This window comes from Dermacentor albipictus, chromosome 2, assembly GCF_038994185.2.
Source record: "Dermacentor albipictus isolate Rhodes 1998 colony chromosome 2, USDA_Dalb.pri_finalv2, whole genome shotgun sequence".
Taxonomy (NCBI): Eukaryota; Metazoa; Arthropoda; class Arachnida; order Ixodida; family Ixodidae; genus Dermacentor; species Dermacentor albipictus.
Genome location: NC_091822.1, coordinates 77,770,629 through 77,788,805, shown reverse-complemented (window position 1 = coordinate 77,788,805; position 18,177 = coordinate 77,770,629). Strand labels below are relative to the sequence as shown.

Below are 18,177 nucleotides of genomic sequence, written 5' to 3'. Positions count from 1 at the left end.
ACTACTTTATTGCCGTATAGTGCTGCTATAGGACAGTAAAAGAGATTCACAGACCCTTGCAAATATCTTTAGCGATGTAGCAACAAATCTAAGCCTCAAGTGTAGCGCAGAGAAATCGGGAATTATGAACTTTCTTGAACATTCAAGTAATTACTCGGTGTCAATGCAACAGCAAGTCCTACCCATAGTCAAGTGACATAAGTACTTCGGCGTATATATGAACGATAGAGACACTTACTCAAACACCCACTAATAGAATGTGGAAATAAAGGGGAGGCAGAATGATTCAATAACGAAATGCAGAGCATTGTGGGGCCACAATAAGCATTAGGTGGTACGTGTAACGTGTAGCAAGCTGGCAACGCTTTGCATGCCGGAACTGTATAAAAGCATGTCACTGATAATAAACGGCATTGGCTTCCGAGACAACGACGCATTTACGCAATCGTTCTGATACAGTACGCGGAATGTATAAAGAAGTAACGGTGCCAGCGCTAAAGTTCGCAAATGCCGCTCTCAGCTTAAAATCGAATATCTTGTCTGGGTTGGGAGCTAACCAAAGATCGGTAGGTAGGTTGGCTTGGGGACCCCATGGTAAAAGCACAAATGAGGCCATGCAGGGCGACATGGGGTGGGCCTCATTGGAAGTCAGAGAACCACAAAGCAAAATTAGTCCTGGAGAAAGACTCAGGAACATGGAGGGAAGTAAATGGGCAGTTAAAGTGCGCAAGTGTCTGTACTTCAAAAGCATGGACACAGAATGGCGAAAGAGGTCAACAAAGTTGGCCAACGAGTACAATGTAATTGAAACTCCAAACAAACAACCAAAAGTCATCAAAAAGAAATTAGAGAAATAGAAAAGCTAACTGGATGCAAGGAATGGAAACAAAAAGGACCATGTAGATTAAAAAAAGGAGAATAAAGAAACTAAAAGGGAAAATTTGTAGGGCAGTAAATATGGCAGTGCCTTGCTATTTGAAGTTCGAGCCGGTTGCCTAAGGACAAAGACATACCGGAGCATATATTCGGAAATAGATAAAGCATGTGTATGCTGCACCAAAAACCCGGAGACCACACAACACATCCTAATGGAATCCGAAGGAATTCACTCAGTGAGAACCTTAGGTAAGTTACACCTTCCAGAAGTTCTTGGCTTTAAAGTGGCGGAAGCGTCAACCGGTCAGAAGTCGAGATAAGTCAGAGACGTTGAAATTATTGGCGTAAAAAAATCTGGGAAGCAATCGATACAACTCTCTTACAGTCATGGCCAGTGGTAGAAGTTAGATTGTGAATTTAAAAAATGTTAAGAGGTAATAACAAATGCTTGATAATAAACATATGTACCATTCCTGAATAAATCAAGCAGGCTAGGTGATTATTGTTCACCACCCCATTTCAAAGCGGTTGTCATTCAATCATCATCGAGCGCGATCAAGGGGCCTAATCGCGATTCTCTGATCGCGATCATCGGGATGCGAATCCCGCAAGGTCACAATCGCAAATGACCGTGTAGCAACACTTGATCCGAACCAAGCTCAATCCTGATCAGCCCCGATCGCGGTCAGAAATTTACGCATGACACCGGTATTAGAAGCTTTTGCGGTGGCATCTGGGACGCTACAAGATCGTCTTACGTATGGAAGCAGTGGACTATGAGGCCCTACAAGACGTCATTGCGGAATCACAGCGGTGGCGCTCACGACCTGGAGTAGTCGATCTTGTGCGCCTCAAGCCTTTCTGCGCCCATTGACGAAGTTCCTAATATGGCTTTTTTGTTGCCCCGTTTTTTTTTCTTTACTATGGGTACATTTATTTTTGGATCTTTTGTTTATTTAGAGCATCAGGACGATCTTCTTTAAGAGGGGGGCATTGACAGATCAACTTGCTTATCTTGCTCGAATCACTGCTTTTTCCCGGCTAACAAACGTTAGAAGTTAACGCTCAATGCAGGACATGCCTGCATGTATTTTCAAAGCGTACATGATGGAAAATAATTCGCTGTCGCTTCCGAGTGCTTTTTTTGAAATCTCAATTGGTATTACATAGGAGTCTTACTAGAGGGATCCCATTAGAGTGCTCGCTCATCATGTAGTTGCATTTCTGTTGCCGGCTTCACTTGTGTGTGATGCTTACGCAGACGCTGATTGTTCAGTTGATGCTGAGCCATCTGCTGCGTCACCATCAGCAGGTGCGACTGCCTCTGATGGGGACGCTTCGGCACTCTTGTTTTCAGTAGTGTTAACTTCTGCAGAGTCTGGTAAATCAGAAGTCACATTGAGCTCAGAGTCCTCCGAAGTCGAGTCTGGTTCAGTTAGCCAAGGAGCCTCACTGTCAGTTCCTGGGCCGATCTCATCCCCTATAATGACTCCTACCGGTGGACTCGCCATCTCCATTGTGATGCACAATATAAAGTTTGAGTACGGCACCTGAAACGACGGAAATGAGAAAAACACCCAAAGTCAACCAATCCTTCTTTATTCACATTCGTGGTTCTCAATTTAAGGCAAACACAGTGTGTATCCCATGAATTTTCAAAGTTGCCTAGACGTAACCCACAATCTCTCACTATTTCGACAATATAACAACGTGCCTCATCTAGTTCATCCAAGCAACCTCAGAAATTTCCTACGGGCATTGCATTACGTACGTGAGATAAAATCAATCATACGAATATTTTGTGTTGATATTCAGGGCATAATATTAAGCCTCACGTGTTATAAACTTGCTCCACAGATATTTTTACACGAAATGACCTTCATTTAACAATATTCTAACATGGTGCAACGATACATTCTCCACGCGCATCGAAATAAACCCCAAATAACGGCCCTGTGAGGCCTCGGAGCACCTCACAAGGCATCTTGTACAAAATGAAGGCTGCACTAGATGCCCGTGAAACTTTGACAGCACATCCCACATAGGATAGCTCCTTAATTTCTTGAAATGTCAACACTGTAGAATGTTCAGTTCCTTGAGAATTTTGGTGGAACTTATTACGCGGTTATTGAAGAAGGAGCACTAGGTGAATAAACACAGGAGGCGCACTGTGGGAGGTGAAAAGTTGAATCAGGTTAATTACTCAACGTTTCCTTTCCTCAGGCGGACTGCCCTGTGGTAATGTAGCCTTCTAACGCTGTGAAACGTTTCCGTAAGTAATTTCTTGCGAAGGATGAAACCAAAACTATATATCATTCTAAAACGTAATGCAACCTACACACTTCAAATGTTTGGTACATGCATCCCACTAAACCTCCCGCCTTTCTATTACACTTGGTACCGCTACCACCTTTTGTTCGCTCAGGGCAATTGGGTAATTTGCCAAGTTTTTCACATCATGTTCCTAACTGCAAGTAAGCGAACGCTGAGCGACTTAGCTTGGCCACTAGATAAGGAGCGCAACTAAAAATTTCCCTGAACATCAATTTTAATATTATCCATACTTAGTTCAAGCATCTATACGGAAAATCTTGAGGACCACGTGAAAATACGCGCATATCGTTTGCCAACGCTTGTCGTCGAACTGATAGCTTCGCTGAATAAATGATTCATACACGACAAAAAGAATGTTTTGCTATACCGGTTCACACAGATCCTTGTACAAACCTCTTCTTGCGTCTTCTTTTCAACGATTTTGGCCTCTTAATAACATGCATAAAGTTACGTAGGCTGCCCGAAAGCTTTTTGTGGCTTCCCTAAGATGTGTGAACATTTTCGTTTCTAACATCGCTTAAAGCGTCAGGCTCCACGGGGTTACTAGTTAGACAATTGCTCCCTCTACTGTTGCAAGCAACGCATCCTTCAATTGTTGCACTGTAAATAAAAAAATTACGAAAACGAGAAGGCCACGAACGCATGTCCACACACTGCACGGGGTAAAATTTGTGTTTCAGATGCAGAATTCTTGATATAGTTTCCTATTTTATTGCTTTTTTTGTGTGGCCACAGTCAACATATATATCCTTATTTGAAAGAAACTGTGGCAAAACCTATCTCACAATGACTGTCGACGGTTATGCATTAGCATGTAATCCCTGTAGTTACACAACGTACTGCCACTGTTGAAATGAGATATATGAACGGCGTGCGCCGCAGGTAGGGAATCGCTCATTAGCGCTTCACTAATGTCACTCTCCACGCCGTCTAACGCTGTCACCGCGAAGCCTGCGCGCGGCCTTCGAAATTCACGGTGTGCTGGGGCTTGAGGTCGCTGAGAAACACGTCATGCGGCAACCGGGCTCCTGTCTCGTGCTTTCTGGACACGCTGCGCCACCCAGCGGCAGTGCAGAGAAGTTCGCGAAAGGTCTCCGAGACCCTGAGCGGGGTGCGCCGGTGCCGGTGGACGCTGAGAATTGATGCCTCGTTTGCCGCACGTTCAGTGTCACATACTCAGCGATTCCCATTGGCGAGAGGTCCGTCAAAGAGTAGCACACACCCAGTGCATTCATGGCACAGCTCGCCAAAGCATTTGCGTACAAAGCGTTCATCAAAAAGCGCCGCATACTTAGCGCACTTGTGGCACAGACTTTAAATGCGTCAGGTTGCTATCCTGGAGAAACTCGTGTGACGAGGGTTCCATTCTGCTTTGCATCGGTGAACATTAGATAATCTTTTGCACCATACTGTAATGGCACACATCTACTGGTACATAACCCGTGACCCAAGTTGGCACCAAAGAGGTTCATTGGTGACTAGCACAGCCAGAGGGGAGTATACCCTGTACCCCTAGTCAGCGTCAAGAGTTTTAAACACCAGTACTTACCCACTCCCGCATCTACAGTGACCCATGCGAGTGTGAAAGAGATTCGTTGAAGAGCCGCCCGAATGTTGATATTGCCACATACTGAGTGACAAACATTGGCCCAATGGTCGGTTTCGAACCCCGTTGTCTATGCACAGCAGTCCGACGCGCTACACGTTCGACCACTGACTACCAAGGGAGCCAGATAAGCGGCAAAACAATTAGATAAAAACTTGTAAACGTAGATAGATAACCCCCAAATGCGTTATGTACCCTGAGAGAGCTAACCCTTTACAAATGACACAGGGGAAGCATTGGTAAGTATACTGCGACTTTTAAAATACTTATCCCTATTTCTGTTCGTTCCGTAGTGTTAGTTATTACAAGTACTGCCAGATCCGGGCTGTTTTCTTTTTTTTTCTACTAAATTCGTGGGAATCCGGTGTCTGTACAGAAAAGCATTTGTCAGGTTCAAGTAAAACGTCGCTGAATTGTGGCAGTAGAGAAATAGCGCATTCACCAAGGTTACTACTTGAACACCACTACAGCACTGTCGGATTGTGTTTTTGCGGTTATTAATTTACAACAAAATTACGACAGAAGTAAACAAATAGGACAATTACTTGGAATGCGATTAACTTTCGGCAAACGTAGCGAAACACGGTAATTTTGAGCTCATATTTATTTCGCATTCGTGTAGGTCAATCCCAGATTTCCGTTGCTTTCGGGAATGCAAAATACTCTCCTTTGGCTTCACTTTGCAAAAGCATTCGCTTGCAAGGTCACCAATGAACATGTTGACGTTTCCACGAATGAATGACGGCGATGCAATGACAAAGATAGAATGGTGAAGAAGCAACGCTGCTAATGAAACGACAGTGGCGGTATACCGATGATGGCCTGAAGACGATGATATGATGATTCTTGTAATAATACGCAGTAGGGCTAGGCTATGGTGTAAGCCATCTTCTTTATTGTTGTTGTTGTCCTGAGTGGCCGTGGTAACATACCCACAGTGATTCTCCCGTCTCTTCGTCGTCTTAGTTAAGACACCCTGTGACTTCTTCTTCACAACGTCCACATACACTCCCCCTCTCTGAAGACTCATCCCTCCTTGGATGCTACACAAATACGTTCCCAGTGGTTGCAAACTCGAGCACGCCGTCATGGGTGACGTAACTAACTCTCTTGAGAACACGTTTTTGCACTGCAGTGTGCACTCCCCGATACGGTCCCATGCACACCTACTTCGTACCCGGAAGACCTTTTCTGACGAGTACTAAATCGTTCAGCTGTATACCGGATATCCGCGTGTTATGGCGGCTGTCGAAGTGCCTCTTCATATCTTCATGGTATCGCTCGTAGGCTACCGCAGTTTTCCGGTTCTTGCACAATTGCAGGCAGTCAGCAATACCAAGCTGTTGATCAGCAGGGAGCACCAGTCTTTCCAAATGATGTGAAATAGGGACTGCAGCCAATACTCGCAGTGTGCGACCGACTGTGATGAGCTACAGCGGCCTCCAAGTAGCACTTCCATCCGCCTTCGAAACTGGGATACATGGAAATAAATTGTTTCATGTCTCGTACGATTCTTTCAGCCGTGCCATTTCCTGAGAGATGGTAGGGCGTGCGGCGTCGCAAAACAACTCCTCGTTTCTTCGCGCACTCTTGCAGACGCTTGCTTACAAATGCTGGTCCATTGCTTGATATTAGTACTTTGGTATTCTTAAACATCTCTCAGCTCAAACGGGCAATCACACTATTTGCGCCTTCCGCACGCGGACTTGTGGCCACTATTCTAGTGCACTGGTCTAATGCTCCTAGGAAAGACTGCGTTTTTCTTACTCTTGTAGCCTTTTTGTTGAGCTGTGCAAAATCCATCTGGATGTCTTCAAACGGTATGTCAGAATGTCGAGGTAGGACCATCTGTTCTGTTCTCTGAAGGTTCTTTACTTTATGGACTTGACATTGATGGTAAGACTGGACGTACCGCTGTACGTCGTCTTTCAAGTGTTTCTACCGGAAACGCTGAAGAATCGTGCGATAAGTTAGCCACAAGCCGTCGTGCCCACCAGAGCCCGGGGAGTCATGATAAAGTTCCTCGATTCGAGGCACCATTTTTCCGGGCCTACGAACTTTCCATCGTGGAACTCCACTTCTTCAGTTCCCTCCCACAGCAGACTGGTGCTGACAGTCTTCTGATTTGGGATTACCGCAAGTGTGGAGAGTGCGTCTGCATCCTTCAGGTGTTCTCCAGGTTTCTGATGGACCACGAACACAAACAGCTAAGTTCACTCACCCACCGCACAATTTTTCCTCTAGCCTCTCCGGGGTTAAGGATATACGTTAAGGCTTAGTGATCGGTAAAGAGCGTAAAGCTCCTGCTATCCAGGTAAGGTCTAAAATAGCGTACGACCATTAGGACTGTCCAACGTTCTTTCTCCATAGTCGTGTAATTCAGTTGGTCTTTGGAGAATGTAGGCTCCTTGGAGCTTCTGAATTCCTCTGGTAAAGCACTGCGCCTCTGCCATAATCAGAAGCGTCGGTGTTCAGCTCAAAGGGCAACTTCAAGTCTGGAAGCCTCAGAATTGGGTCAGACTAAATGATGCTCACAAGGCTTTGATAAACAGAATCACACTCTGCTGTCCACCGAAATGGCACATTCTTCTTGGTCATTTTTGTGAGGCACTTTCTTTCCGTGGCATAATCTCTAATTAAAGACCGACAATTCCCCGCAAAGCCGATAAATACCAGCAAAGAGTGTAGGTCATACGATTTCCGCATTTTTAAGATTCGTTCGACTGATTCCTGCATTCTTGTCTCGGTTTGGCCATCCAATACTCTATACCTAGAAACACAACTTTTCTTTGGAAAATCTCCCTTTTCTTGTCATTAATCTTCAGATCCACGTCAGTCAGTGCTTCATGCACACTAGCAAGATGCTCTGAGTGCTCCTCCTCATTGCGAGAGTAAATTATACCGTCGATGTGCACGTTACAAAATTCCCAACAAACGGTGGCAAGACGTCATTGATCATCTTCCGGAACCAAGTGGATGAGTTCTTCCATCCAAACGGGAGCCGATTATACTCGTAGATGTCAAAAGGTGTTATGAAGGCAGAGTATTTCTTGTATTCTTAAGAAAGAGGAACTTGTAACTTGAACTTGAATTTGTAACTGCTGCACTTCAAGAAACTTAGTGAGCAGGCTTGACGCCACTGTCAGAAGAAGCAATGGTAGCAGGCTTTGCGTAGTTTCGATTTGGAGTCAGCAGAAACTTCTCATAATCTTGAAGTTTCATATTCAGCTTCACTTTTCCTTTCGCAACTAAATCATCGTAAGTGAGCGTTCTCATAGGGCTTATATAGGTCAGTGCTCATATATAAAATCAGTGCTCAATGCTTCCGGAAGAACTTGTTCCTCTTCATCTTGAGCGTTGCAGCCAAAATTGGGAGGCCACCGCGTTGGTTTGCTCCAATCACAAAGTTAACTCACATCTCGACTTGATTGTCCACACATAAAAAGAGCGGCTGCGCAAATGTGTAATAACACACAGTAGGACAAGGCTATGGTGTCAGCCATCTTCTTTACTCTCCCCCTCGTCCCTTCGTCGTTTTCGTTAAGACACCCTGTTACGTCTTCACAACGTCCACGTACAATTCATAAGATATCCTAGTGTTAAACTGCGACCGCATGACAACGGCGACGCGACGACAACGGCATGAGGGCGGATGCATGACAGCTACTTTCTGAAAGCGACGCACCGAAGACGATGGCATGACAATGGCGGCATTATTACGATTTGACAGTGTCAGCGTGATTTACGATATAATTACGAAGGGGTAATGATGTCGATGGCTGGTCGAAGGCCACATGACGACAACGTAATGCCTTTACTGAAGTGATGATTACGGTAAAACGGCAACGCGGGGATGATGACGTGGTGGCAATCGTATGATGATCACTATGGGATGACAAGGGCATGACTTGAGTCGATTGATGAAGTTGTAGTAACGATGGTGCCATGACCATGAAGGCATGGCGTTGGCCCCATCACAAGAAATGCATGATGGCTACGGTCTGGCGACGGAACAATGACGCCGATGCAATGTCGATGGCGACATCCTCACGACTGAATGAGTACAACATAAATAAGCGACAAAGGTGGTTGACGACGATGGCCTGACAAAAAATCGAATACAATACTATAGTGAAGACGATGGCAAAACGATAGCGCGAATACGATGGTATGGTGGCATTAGTATGATGGCATCTGTGTGTGACGACGAGCCTATGACCAGAATTGGATGACAGAGTTATGACGATGGCGGAATGACTGCCAAGGTATCCTGACGACATTAGGACAACGAATACATGAGCGCGACTGTATGATGATAGCACGACAGCAGGATGAGGAAACTGGGATTACGACGTGTGTAGGAAGGCAATGGCATGACGATGACGGCATTACGAGAATGGCATGACGACGATGCTACAAGCAAAGTGGTATCACGACCACGAGCGTATGCCTTGCAGTCCAAGTTAATAGACAAATTAGGCTACTGTGTCAGCGTTGACGGTGGGACGAAGCTCTAATCGCGAAGCTCTAATGACAACGATGGAACAACCACGACGGCATCACGAGCACATGCCTAGCGGCCCAAGGTAGTACACAACTTGAGCCAATGAGTCCCTATAAAAAGCTAGTCAGATAGAAATATCGATAGGCTCTAAACGGGATCTGAAGCAAGCAAAAACTGCAGTAGCTATAATATTGCTGCGATGCAAGAGAAGCTGAAGAGACTTGGCGCAAAGGCAGAGAAAGACGGCCATCTGCGCTTGGTATGAGCTAGTTTCCTTCTTGATCTCTGGCTGCGCTGCTTTTATAAATATATTGTAATTAGTTCATGTGCTTGCGTGTCATGGCAGGGGACATTTTGGTGGATGTTTGCGGTCCCGTCGTCATGACGGCGCTTCGCAGCTGTCGCTGCATCGAGCTCGCTACAATGCCTCCCAGAGATGGGGACTCACCAGCGTCGAGTACGACTCGTCCTACTGCATAATTCGTGAAGCTTCCTCATGATTACGACCCTGGTAGTTTTCCCGGCTTGGACGCCACTGACGTCGAAGAGTGAAGAAAACTTTATGAACTCGTCAGCACTAATAACAGGTGGGAATAAACGTTCATGTTTGCTAACGTCGTTTCATTACCTCAGTGGTACCCCACTCGTGTGGTACCGAACCTACGAAGACGACTTAGCAAGCTGGGACGTTTTCAAAGAAACACTTGGCAAACTGTTTGGCGACCCCATTGGGCGCACGGTAGCAGCAAAAAGGCCCTTGCTACCCATGCTGTACGTTTCGTACATACGAGATGTCCTGGCTCTTTGCTGCAAAGCGGACAAGATGTCTGAAACAGATAAAGTGGGGCACCACATGAAAGGGTATCGCAGACGACGCCTTCAACGTGCTGCTTTTCCACAACGTTTCTAATTCAAGCCATCACCAAAGAATGCGCTGCTTTCAACAAGCGAAGAGCCGACGTGCCAAACCCCGCATTGTGTGCCTGCCAAATACCGCTGCTCCGTCGACTTGTGAGGACCGCCCGCGCGAGCCACACCCATGTGAGAACGTCACTCGTGTCTTTCGTCGCGAGCTCGAGCCCGCCAATTCACCATCCTACTCCGCGACGCCGACCGATTGATCACCAGCGACGATTGCAATGATAGAAGCCGTTTTCCGAGAAAAATTTAAAAACATGCGTCTCAACTCCATAAGCCCTTCCACCCACGAACGCAGCGTGCAGCCCTTCTCTCGCGGCCATCCTCACCCCTGGCAACCATTTCCAGGAACATTCCACAACCCGTCTGAATGGCGTGCCTCTGACGCAGGCCCATCTGTTTCCACTGCGGCCTCATAGTTCACATCGCTCATCACTGACTTAACCGATGGCCAACTCCGTCTTCGGCATAAAACAGTGCATATTTTCTAACTGTTCCCCTACTGCTCACTATGCTTCTCGCCAGGATCCTACTGCCGTAACGCCCTTGCTCCAAATTTTCGCTGCTGCCGTTGCCGTCACACCGACGTCGTCAGTCCCCTTCACCCCAGCGCCTTCGCTTCTCGTCGCCGTCCATTCTTCCCCGCACCCGGACAGAAAACTAAATAGTGCAGCTTCTGGAATTGAAGTTGCGATATCTTCTTTGCCCTATAATTCTATGCTCACTTTTCCCACGGACGAGAACCTTCTTGAAGTTGACGTTAATGGCACCGCTGCCACTGCCCTAATCGACACAGGTGCCCACCTCATAATTATGAGTGCTGCCTTCCAAGGACGAATTAAAATGCATCTCACACTAGTGCCGGCACGCATTGTTCGCGTTGGGGATGGTGGTACTTTCCTGTAGTCCGTATGTATGCAGGTCGCCTCAGCATCGCCGGCCGCTTTACTGCTGTTCTTTTTGCCGTGATTGTCCATTACCCGTACGACCTAATTCTCGGCCTTGATTTATTCTCAGCCCATTCGCCTATTATTGATTCCTCCGCCCGCACCCTCCACATAGAGCTGACTATTTTTCATATAATTATGGTGCAATCCCTCGCCGTTAAACCCCATCACCTTCGTTTGACTGCCGCCTAATTGATTATCATATATTGAAGTGTAGTCTTTCCCACCCGTTCCTGATGGAGAGCATCCAATCACTTCTCTGCCCGACATTGTTCTACTGCCTCCGAAATTAATCATATTTCGAACTGCCGTCCTCCTCTCCCGTTCTTGATGGAGAGTATATCTAATCTATCCGCCATCCGACATCCCATTGCAGCATGATGTTACCGAACCTTACAGAGTTCTATCATGACCATTCGCAATTGCATGCCTGTCGTAAACTTTTTTTTAACCAAGCAGATTGTGCCTTAAGGAATTTGTCCCGCCCGACTTGAGCCTTTAGATTACCATCATCTCGCCGCTTTCTCACCCGACGCTTAATCTGAGCTTATTAGGTATCCAAAATCTGCCTCTCGCGCTGGTCCCAAGATTCAGAAACGAATTACGACGGAGCTTTTACCTGCAGAAGTCGAAGACCTCTAACTTGTTTTGTTTTACTACAGAAATGCTTTCGACTTTGACAATCGTCCCTTAGGCCACACGCTTGCTGTCAAGCATCGTAATACTACTGGCGATATCCTTCCTATTCACCATGGACCATATCGAGTATCTGTGTCGGAACCCAAGATAATTCAAACTGAGGTGAACAAGATGCTCGATAAAAACATAATTGAGCCTTCTTCGAGACCGTGAGCGTCAATCATGGAGCTGGCTAAGAAGAAGGACGGGACATTGTGCATTTGTGTTGATTGCCCCTAGCTGAACAAAGTGCTTAAGAAAGACGTGTACCCGTTGCCACGCACCGACTACACTCTTCACTGTCTCTACGGTGCCAGGTTTCCTCTACTGACCTTTGAGCTGTATGCTGGCAGATCGCCTTAATTATACTACGTGCCAGAAAAAGATCAGGCAAGAGAGGTGTAATCGCAGAACGTTGGGAGAGGTGATTGTCTTGTATTAGACGTTAACCATTATGACGATGAGGACGACGACGATGACTGGGCGCCAGCCCGAATCCGTGTTACTGTTTCTTATTATCGATATAACGTTGCATTTTGTTTGGGCGAGAAATGTGTTCACTTTTATCAATTTCAATTTTTTCCATTTTTTTTTCCGCAGTGGAAACTGTATTTTTTTGAACCGCAGTGTCAAGGGCTTTAGATGCACCAATCACCTACATGGCACCATCGGGGATGTTTCTGTTTTCTACAACTGCTAGTAATGCCAGCAGCGTAGGCTACAGTGATACTGAGCCGACATTAAACGGAAGCGACGCAGACGTTTCATGAGTTACTTATACGGTATAAGGGAAGCCCATCGCGATCTGTGGCATGGCAACACGCATCATTTATCTGCTTTCCCACAATGTCGTATAGCCATGCACGATAGGCGCATTTGTACTACTTATTCGACGCGGGAAAGAACTCTTACCTCGAGATAAACGATACGTTGATGAACTATGAATGCATGATTTCTCTAAAAATACTTGCTTCCTCCGCTGGCAAGGCTATGTGTTATAACGCTCCTGTTAGTTTGACCTTGAGGGAGTAGTGTCTATAACCTACACACTGGCACAAACAATATTTCCTGTGTTATTTTCGAAACAAAGGAAGGGATTTGTGAATGCTTACTATGACGGGAAAATCAGCGCTGGACTACTCCGAAAAACTTAACGACAACGTACATTAATATCGAAGGCTTAAGAGATAATGCAAATGCTTTGTTACTTTACTGCAGATGCCTGTATTCGTACCGTTATATTATTCTGAACTCATACCTATCAACATCCAAAAGCACCCTGCTAATAAATCTCCGCAAAGCTGGGTAAATGTTTAATTTTCGCTTGATGATGCGCTATGTCTGGTTTGTTTTGATTTCTCTGAGAGAAGTCGAAGAGGCCTGCAAAAAAATCAGCATCTGAGTTTTAGTAAGCACTGCGTTTGATTCTCCTGACCTTGAGCAAAAAAGTTATGATGTAAGAAGTACCATCCGAATCTTACCGGTGTGCACTTCCTCTCGATTCGTACCATTTGCCCAATTTGAAAGCCAAGTGGTCGCGCTGAAACAAGATTTGACATATAAGGTCATAATGCATCCTCATATTATCAATGTATTAAAAAAAACAAATTTGTTATTTCAGATATCTCCTTAAATTCTGATATATAACAATACCGTCTTATTTATTGAAATATATTTTGCGGTAACGAAATATAGCCCAATTCGCAGCCTGCGTTCGACCTCTAATTCATTCATGCCTCAATGAAGTAAATAGCAGGGAATAATCCCCGACAATTAGAATACCCGCTAATTTTAATTTTGACTGTATGTTTACGAGTGTTTTAATTTTTGCATATCTGCCATGTACGGCACGTTGCAAATGGAGCGAAGCGCCACGTGACTCCCTCGCCAGTCTGGAGATCGCGAGGGCCAGCGCGTGGGTGACACGTGGCCGGGATGCGTAGCACCAGCCGCCGACAGACGTTCCTGACTACGCGCGCTACTATGGTGCCATCTCGTTGCAGCCGTCACTGTAATATGACTTTCTTCTTGAGCTTTCGCTATGCCCCCCTTCTCTTTCCAACTCATGGTTCCAGTGCACCATCTTAACCGCTTTCCTGCTCGAGTCTTTCATTCCCCCGCAGCGCTCCGCGTTCATTATCTACTGTGCTCGTTCGCTCAGTTATGCCGACGCCGACGCCCGACGTGCGAAAAGGCGCCTAAGGCCCGGATTCTGAAACGCTCCTTTCCTAACTAAGGATGCCTCACACGCTGTGAGGCGACCTGGCGTCAATTCTGGAACGTACCTTACTAGGGGGCACTAAGTTAGGGCCTCCTTGGTGCTTCCCCGCGCTTAGGGAGCCGGCATGCTACCTTCATGCGTCCTAACCGTGCTCCTTTACCTGAACGTATGCTTCTCCGCATGACTTTGCACGCGGTACGCTCGGCTAGGGTAGGTGCCGTGCGCAGCCAAGGCCGCGGTAGCCAGCCGCCGTGTACTGACGCCCAGTTTGGTTACGCGGACCGCGTTTTGTGCCATATCTTTTTTTCACTGTGATCTTGTGGAAAGCGAGCGGCGAGAATGACGGCCTTGCAATGTTTATCCGAAGACGATAGCTTCGAAAGCTATGCACGGTTTCTTCGACGAGCAAATGAACTTCTTTACGGGACTGTGTACAAGCCTCCACCTTTGACTCCAGCCCGGCGCCTGACTGACAGGCAAAATCCACTGGAATACTACGACGAAGTTTTCTTGCTTTCAATCACATTGCTGTACCTTTGTAGAAGTTCCGTGAACAAGTCTTTTTCTTCCTCCGTAAAATATGCTTTGCCCGGCATGGCAAATACACATACACACACACACGAAAGAAAACGCACGCAAAGAAAGAAAAAAAGCGACGACTGACCAAACGAACTCAGATGCTGCCATAGTTGCTAGACTGAGATTGCTTTCTTGCCACGCGCATCATTTTCGAACCATTTTTACGTTATTAACCAAAGAAATGTAATTTATGCCCCAGTATAAAAGTAGAAATGCAATTTTAACAGTCCTGGCACTTTGTCTCGCCAACTCATTACAAATATTTCGCATTTTTTGTGGGTAATCTCGAAACCAGAAGCCTCTAACGTTACACTTCCTTTGGCGAGGCGCTCCTTCCGCAGGGAAGGCGAAAGGAAGCTTTTAGAATTCGCGGTGGCCTTCCGAGGGTGCCTAACGTTTAGGTAGCATGGAGGGCTCCTTGCGGAAGGTAAGGAAACGGTCTAAGGTTAGGAGGATTTCAGAATCCGGCCCTAAGAGCTGCACTCTACAATTATTTATTCCGTTATGAAACTCTCCTTGGTTAAGTAAATGAAAATACTAACGACATCCTTCGCCTTTTTATGGGGTTCATATTACAGCATGATCCCGATTGGGATAACTGAGACTTAGCGGTACCTTAAGAAGCATCTCGTTGCACTTCATTGGCTGATAACAAATGGTAAGAACTCAGAAGTGTGTTGCACATGCGACTTAGGTTCCACTTGATTTCACTTTTACTTTTTCCATAAAGATACACAAACCTCTGAAGAAACTGCATATTTATCGTTACGTCCGCAACAGCAGCAACAACTATCATAACAATTTTCGTGAAATAACAACAATATGCTTCACATGATATCCAGCATTCATTTTATTCTGTAATTATCTAACTTTCTGTAGCGGCAGCAGCATCGGCGTCGCACGAGAGATGACGCAGGCGCTCGCGTCTACATGATGCACGAGCGGCTGGCACGCTGTGGCACTGGCTAGCGTTCCGAAGGAGACTATTAAAAGAATGCTACGCTAAGAGATGGAGTGTCGGTTCTTCCTCTCCTGCGAGAACCCGATACTTTAACGATCTACGTGGTCGCTCGTCGCCACAGTTTGGTGACTCGGACGTGATACTGCCATACGCTCCTGTGGTAGAGATGACCATGGACCACACCGACGCTACGAGAGCTCAAGGCCAGAACCCTTCCGAAGAACGCGGTGAGCCTTCCTGTTCCGCCATCGCGGTCCGCCTCCCACAGTAGTGGGACCAGCATCCTTCGGCGTGGTTTCTACAGGCCGAAGCGCCATTTCAAGTCGCTGGTATCTGGTCTCAAGCCTCGAAGTTCCATTACACCGTCGCAGCGCTCTCGCCCGCCGCCATCGAAGAGATAGCAGATTTGTTGAACTCCCCCTTGTCTGCCGCCGCCTATGACGATCTCAAGGCAGCACTGCTACAGCGCACTGCAGCTTCACAGCGTTCTCGCATCCAGCAGCTTCTGTCCGCTACAGAGGGCTCCCCCCCTTCTTCATACAGTTCTATTAGTGTGCGTGACACATAGCATGATATTAAAATGCAAGCTTTGCGTCTTCACATCTTTCTTTCTACCTCGTTCACACCCACGAATAAAAGAAAGAAAAGGAAGAAAAAGCTTATGCTGCTCAACCGTTACCAAACCAAAAATAAGTAATTCTATTAGAGCACGCTATACAATACTACAGAAATACATCTAAAATAACTTAAAGCTTATGGCGACAGCGTAAATGTCCCAACAGGCTTCCGTGATTCTAATTGTAATAATTATAGTGTTGAACCTTTTTACAAAAAACTTGAAGTGTTATCTCCTAGCATACCTCCATTGTGGCTCTTTTCGAAGCTCACTGACTATGACTATCAGGAAAGGAGCACAATTCTAATACGGCTTTTCTAGTTGCACTTGGTGAAGAGCGCGAAATGGTGAGTGCACACGTACAAACCAGTGAAAATGCAATGTTTGTGCTGTTATACAATTGTCAACTCTTCATTGATGTGCGCGGAGTGGTCAGTATATAGAAATAAAAACCTTGTATTTTTATTTAGAGCTCTTTCGTCTCGGGAAATTCAAGCCATACAATTTTGCCTTCAGCTAAATGATGTGTTTCCAATAGAATCAAGAGCCAGTTAAAGGGTCAAAGGACAAATACGGAAACCTAGAGCAACAATTTTGCTTATAAATAATGATGCCATCAGATGGCAGTCACAGGAAAGATTTGGGTAGATGTCAATTCGTTTCGCAGAAAACAGAAAGCATGGCCAGCAATGGTAATACATTGAGAGGACCCAAACGAGGACTGGCTGTCTAGGCGAGTGTCCAATGGAACAGTGGTATTGGCATAAAATACCATGTGATTAAAGACCTCTATTACTTGAAAAGAAAATATCAATAGGACATACCAACCACAAGTGCTATTGTCGAAAAATACAGCAATCCATGAAATTGGAGCATCTTGAATATAGGTGAATAGATCGTTTTGCACTGCAACAATTTCGGCGCACAGGTGTGGGATCTAAAGCAATACAGCCGTTGTGATACGTGCCATTTTATACACTCGCATTGAGGGAGGCGGCTCTATGTAAAGGCCAACTTGCGTTACTTACAGGACTTGCTCAACAAGCGCAGACGTTTTACTCCATGTACCTGAAACAAAATTCTCTGCAGCACTTGAATTGCACTAAACCTAAAACACAAACGCAAAAAAAAACCTTTTACGGTCCGACAATCTATCGGCTCCCAATGAAAATGAACTAATTCCAGTCTAAAAAGAAAGGAAAGAACCAGAGTACATTGTCAAAGCGCTTGTTATTTTACATCGTTCAAAACAGCCGTCATATGTGGCAAGGCTGTCACTCATTGCCTAGTGGAAAAACCTGTCCAGTGAAGCCCTTGGGTTCTCTGACGTCCGATAGAGGTAATTATGTTTTGACAGCCACATATTGAGAAATTTTTGTGAAATCAAAGCTGAAATGGAAAGAAGATTGCGGAAATTCCACTGTGTAATTAGCCTTGGTACTGTGATGGAACCTGCTGTCAGAGTAAAGGAATGACTTATTTCGTTATTGAAAATCTGGGATAGATAGCCACTGAAGGTCACCGCGTCAACCTAGACACACTGTGGAGGCACCACCTCGATTAGATAAATACTCTAGCAAAGCGTTTACTTGAAGACTCTACTGAAGTTAGTAAAGACTAATACTACTGGGTTGCATAAGGACCAGGTAATTACTACGCTTCTCAAATAATTATTTTTCCACTGCATTGAATTTATTTAGTACTGCGCTGCACGTTGTCTTTTCTGTGAGACAATGATAGTGTGCACGTCGCGAGTACACACACAAAATATAAACGGACAAATGCAAGCTGCATTAGGTACATTTCCCGAAAACACATATCAGTGTAAAGTCTACAGAAACCAATACCTCTGGGGTATTAAAATGTTATTATTCTTTTTCACGTTTCATGTCGTCAGGGGCACGAGAAAAGCTTCGACTTCTTTAGGACCAGAAACG

At 45.6% G+C, this 18,177-nt stretch overlaps 2 protein-coding genes across 4 annotated transcripts in view; both read right to left on the bottom strand.

The window, feature by feature from the left end:
* Positions 1-18,177, bottom strand: part of LOC135918808 (uncharacterized) — a 124,354-nt gene that overhangs the window by 43,572 nt on the left and 62,605 nt on the right. The gene's annotated exons all lie outside the window — the stretch shown is intronic.
* On the bottom strand, positions 1,558-17,303 carry LOC135918807 (uncharacterized). Its single transcript, XM_065452510.2, has 3 exons — positions 17,269-17,303; positions 13,345-13,403; positions 1,558-2,426 (listed from the first exon to the last, which is right to left on the bottom strand). Exons 2-3 carry the CDS (start codon positions 13,372-13,374, stop codon positions 2,130-2,132), a joined length of 327 nt encoding a protein of 108 aa, XP_065308582.1. The 5' UTR covers positions 13,375-13,403; positions 17,269-17,303; the 3' UTR covers positions 1,558-2,129.

Coding starts and splice junctions, on each gene's coding strand:
- LOC135918807 (XM_065452510.2), bottom strand. CDS start 13,374: ATGGTACGAATCGAGAGGAAGTGCACACCG. Junction 2,427..13,344: donor TCGAGAGGAAGTGCACACCG/GTAAGATTCGGA, acceptor CCGTCGTTTCAG/GTGCCGTACTCAAACTTTAT.